The following is a 5,000-nucleotide window of genomic DNA, read 5'->3' on the forward strand; positions in this document are numbered from 1 at the left end:
TCTCGCCGGTGCTGGTGGAGCCCTGACTGCGCAGAGCCCTGACTGCACCAGTGCTGGTGGAGCCCTGACTGCGCAGAGCCCTGACTGCACAGGTGCTGGTGGAGCCCTGACTGCACAGGTGCTGGTGGAGCCCTGACTGCACAGGTGCTGGTGGAGCCCTGACTGCGCAGGTGCTGGTGGAGCCCTGACTGCACAGAGCCCTGACTGCACCGGTGCTGGTGGAGCCCTGACTGCGCAGGTCCCTGTCTGTGGGCAGCGGTCCCCAGCCCCGCTCCCCTGTCCCTCTAGGGACCCATCCCACCCCCCTCTGCTTCGCTCACGCCTCTCACACTGGCTTCCGCCTGCTCTGCCCTCCCTGGAAAGACTAACTCAGGGGTCGGGAACCTTTGTGGCTGAGAGAGCCATGAACGCTGCCACATGTTTTAAAATGTAATTCCGTGACAGCCATACAACAACCCATGTATGTTACTCATTATCCAATAAAAATTTGGTGTTGTCCTGGAGGACAGCTGTGATTGGCTCCAACCACCCGCAGCCATGAACATGAGTGGTAGGAAATGAATGGATTGTAATACATGAGAATGTTTTATATTTTTAACATTATTTTTTTATTGAAGATTTGTCTACAAGCCAGATGCAGCCATCAAAAGAGCCACATCTGGCTTGCGAGCCGTAGGTTCCCAACCCCTGGTTAACTGGGCAGGTCAGAAACCTCTTCACACTGTATCCAGGAGACATCTGCGTCTGCGTCTGAATCACACAGAACGTCACAGTGCCAACATCCTAGGCTACCGTTGGGTGATGAACCCCTATCTCACCTGACTCTAAATTGTACCCATTGTAGCTGCCGTAAGACTGGACGGGGCCAGGGTGAAGAAGTTCACCAACACAGAGAGAGACAGACAGACAGACAGACATGGGGAAGCAGGACACAGACTTGGAGGAGGGGTGACTGTCACGTGAACCCTAACACCTGCACCTTGGGGTCTGCGATCTTGAGCCACTTACCGAGGCCCTCTGGGGGCCAGTTTTCCTATCTGTAAAACGGAGATTAAAGTCTTAAGAAAACCAAGTGAAATTTCTCTTGGAACACTAGAGACATCATAAATCAAACACTCAATTGTACCAAGAATGTTCCTTACACTTCCCAGATATGGAGCTTTAGTATAATCATGAGTAAGCATCCTGGTCATTATTTTAAGTCCTTTTACATACCACAGAATAGGTTTTTTTTCCTGTATAAAGATTGCCTCTCCCACAAAACCAAATGCTTGTCTGCCAGTATACTTTTTTTAAAAACGCCGTTTATTCTGAGATTTTCCTGCTGTCTTTACCTCTTCCCTGCCCCCAACGCCTTCCCCAAAGTTCACGGACAAGCGCCTCCGAGGCCTGGGGTGCAGGACCCTCCAAGTGTTTTCAACTTGGATTCCGTTCTCATTAGAGCGTCTCTGTCCATTTACCCAGGTGTCCAGTTCTGAGTGTACTATCTGATCCTTCTCTTTGTTCAGGCAGAAAGGGGAAAAGGTGATTGTGGATTTGAGTTCTCTCCCAGAAGGGACGCTAGTTGGGTGGGAGGAAGCTTTGGTGACATGCTGTTGTTTTACTGGGAAAGGGGGCCGTCTGATACAACGTAGCCCTGCTCCTGCCTGTTACCACCTCTGGTGCAACAGTATCCAGAACCCTGCAGCCCCTCAAGCAGGAGAGCCTCGCTGAGACCCGCTTCCTGAGCGTCCTGTTCCCTCGGCTTCTGTCGGACCGCATGCTGACCACACGTCTCCTGTACCCATCACTTGGGGGAGAAGTGAGCGCCCACTAAACTGTCTTGGCTCTGCCGGTCTGCTGAGTGTCTCGAGTCTCGAGGTGTATGGAATAAAGCATGTCACTGAAGGCGGTGTTTTAGATGTGCGGCTTTAGACACGGGGTAAAAATGATTAAAGTTTCGTCAGGCTTGGAAATTACGCCTGGCACTGTTGAGCGTGAGTCTGCCACAGGGAAACAAGTGAAGTTAGGGCACCACCTGCCAATTTGCTACTTTCCCTTCTTATTTTTTTTTTAGTAGGATGTATCTATTTCAGTATAATAAATGTTTTCCAATTGTTTTGAAGAAAAACCAACCTAGTGATTTAATATTTACAGATGAGAGGACAGGAATTCTCAGCACACAGAAGGGCTGTAGACACGCTTGGCACACGTGAAGTCAGTGCAACTCGATGAAGACTCTGGGTGTGGGAATAACACCAGAGTGTGGAGACACCGACCTTGGCAGACCGGCTTGCTGTGGTTCCACGCGCCGTCCTCCGTGCAGCGCAGGGTGGCCGACGCGCCGGGCTCCAGGACGTAGCCCGGGTTGCACTGGTAGCTCACCGTCTTGTTGAAGGTGAAGTCTGCCCCAAACTGGATGCCGTTGGCCAGGGTGCCTGGGTCTCCACAGCTGACCACTGATTCACGGGGGAACAAAAAAGAAGAGAAATACAAAGTCATCATGGAGTGAATTAGTCATGCCTTCTGTTCAAGGATGCCCCTTAAGTTCGATTCAAAGTGATTAATCCGGGAACTGTGACAGCAAATACACTATGCCCTGACTCTTTCGCCGCCAGCGGTCGGGAGGCTCAGAGTTTGGAATCACTGATTTCTCCCCCATTGGGGCCTGGCTGGCTGGAGGCTGGCTGCGTCCTCGTCGGTCCCTAACAAGGCAGTGCGATCGCCCTGCGGAGCTGAGGACAGGGACACCGGGGGCGATCAGCCCCACCCCGTTTGCTCTTACTTCCCTGCGGACTGAGTGGGTGACACAGAGAAACACCTTGACCACTTCTGGCCTCCGTTTGACGATGCCCAGGCCAGTGAGCTACTGAACACACTTTTCATCCATATAAGTAAGAAAGCGAAGGAAGAAAAAATTCTAAAAGTATCAAAATATACAGTCAAACCATCGAACCTATGTCTGGCTTCTTTCTGTCCCTTTACGTATTAAAAAAGTCCACACAACCCTTTACAAAATAAGCCTGTCCTTCTCAGTCAAGTAGATGTCACACACGGTCCTTGCGTTGACCGTGAGGGTGTGTGACGGACCTGAGCAGTCGGGAGCCGTGCCTGTCCAGGTGCCGTTGGCCGTGCAGTGCCTGGTCATCAGCCCCGAGGTCCGGTAGCCCTCCCAGCAGGCGTAGATGACCGAGCTGGAGAACAGGACGCCATCGCTGCTGACGATCATGCCGTTGGTCGGCGTGCCGGGGTTTCCACAGGACACGGCTGCGAGGGACACAGGACAGACACACAGAGAAAGTGAGTGACCCGTTCCAAAGGCCGTCACCACCAGGGACCAGAGGGCATCATCAGCGCAGCACATGCACACGGGCGCATCTCTGTGGGGGACGCGGCACGTGCGTCTGCTGCTTCGCGGCTCACACCCTTGTTTCACGGTAAGTCACCCTGGAAAGAGGATTTACACCTATCATCCACTCCAGAGCGCGTTGCAGGAAAGGAACTAGAGGAGAAGTTAAAACCCTGGAAGTCGACGCCTCGTGACCCCGAGATCGATCACGGTGATTCTACAAAACAAAATCAGGATTTCAAAGTGTCTCTGCAAGACGAGGAACTCAGGAGTTCTTCCCATCATGCAATAGCTGAGTTTTTTTGTTTGTTTGTTTTTTAATCTCTGCAAAATCAGGTCATAGTTTACATCTGCAGGATCATTCATTTTGGAAAACGAGGGATGCCCGGGGAACAAGAATGGGCACACCTGAACTGTTCAGTTGACAGTTCCCTCATGGGTTCAAAGCCCGGTGGCGGCTGGGTTAACTGGCATTGGTAGGACTGCACTCGACATTTCTCTGGAGATGTTCACAACACCAGAGACAGGAACTAAGACCAGCTACCAACTGCCGGGCATCAGGTGGGCGCTCTGTGTCTATCGTGTGTGTCTTTATCGGCAAACATGGCAGCTCCGCGGCTGCTGGATGTGGACCAGGTGTGGGGGGGTTCATCTATAACCAACTTTTTGTCTTCTTAGGGTTGATCCTGTTTTCCATAAACACGGCTCCTTTTCCTCCCTTCCCTTCCACAATAATGCGCCACAGTCTGACATTTAAGGAAGGTGACCCCTGGCTGGATTCTGATGGCAATGTGTCATGAGGCCATTTCTAAGAGTGAGCAAAGATTTGAAAACCCTACTTCCTGTCTGGTCTTTCACAGGATCTAGTCTTAAGAACAAAGATATACTTTTTTTAAAATATGGAAGACAACAAACTGCAAAATGTACATGGCATCTAAAAGCCACCGGAGTGGAACTGTAGGTAATTATCTATCATGTTATATTGAAAAGATGTGTTTAACCGAAGGCTGGGTTAAACCTCATTTGACAAATGTAAACACACTGGTGCTGCCGTGCCCGTCCCCATGGCAGACATAACCAATCAATCCTAACTCTCTTCCCGGATGGATCTGGGTTTGAACTTACGATCCTTTCTACCACAGACCTCTCTGCAGTTTCTTGGTCGGCATCTGAGATGCGATCTACTTCCTGCTATTGAAGTAGATGATACCCAACTCTCTCTGAAGCTCAGAAGTTGTATGATGGTGGTGAAATACATTAAAATTTCATATCGCAAAAGAAACCAAAAACCAAAATGCTGTACTATTCTAGACCATGACTCATTCAACAAACACCGATTCACCACTGATGTAATAGGTGTTGTGTAAAGGTACTAACGGCTAGCCTAGCAGAAAACAATTATACCGAAACCTAATTCATAATTTAGTAAATCAGCAAAGGACAGTCATATTATTATATATTTAATTCTAAACACCTCTGCTATTAAAATCTATGTAGCTGTTTCTAAAAGTCACCTGTGAAGACTTAATACTAAAATATAAAAGAAGTCACAAGTGAATCATATTCAACTTAATTTACAAACAAATATATTGTCAGCAAATAAAAAATGCCCATCACAATTAACACCATCCTAATTATTAGAAAGTAGCCTTAAATATTATAATCTGTAAGT

The 5,000-nt window shown here is 49.1% G+C and overlaps 1 protein-coding gene across 1 annotated transcript in view; it reads right to left on the bottom strand.

The window, feature by feature from the left end:
• Positions 1–5,000, bottom strand: part of CSMD1 (CUB and Sushi multiple domains 1) — a 1,728,861-nt gene that overhangs the window by 29,722 nt on the left and 1,694,139 nt on the right. The window contains exons 58-60 of the mRNA XM_066382147.1: positions 3,070–3,246; positions 2,259–2,438; positions 2,135–2,170 (exon numbers count right to left, since the gene is read on the bottom strand). Coding sequence (XP_066238244.1) covers positions 2,135–2,170; positions 2,259–2,438; positions 3,070–3,246 — 393 coding nt within the window. The remainder of the gene's footprint in view (positions 1–2,134; positions 2,171–2,258; positions 2,439–3,069; positions 3,247–5,000) is intronic.

This window comes from Saccopteryx leptura, chromosome 4 (genome assembly GCF_036850995.1).
Source record: "Saccopteryx leptura isolate mSacLep1 chromosome 4, mSacLep1_pri_phased_curated, whole genome shotgun sequence".
In the NCBI taxonomy this organism is placed as follows: Eukaryota; Metazoa; Chordata; class Mammalia; order Chiroptera; family Emballonuridae; genus Saccopteryx; species Saccopteryx leptura.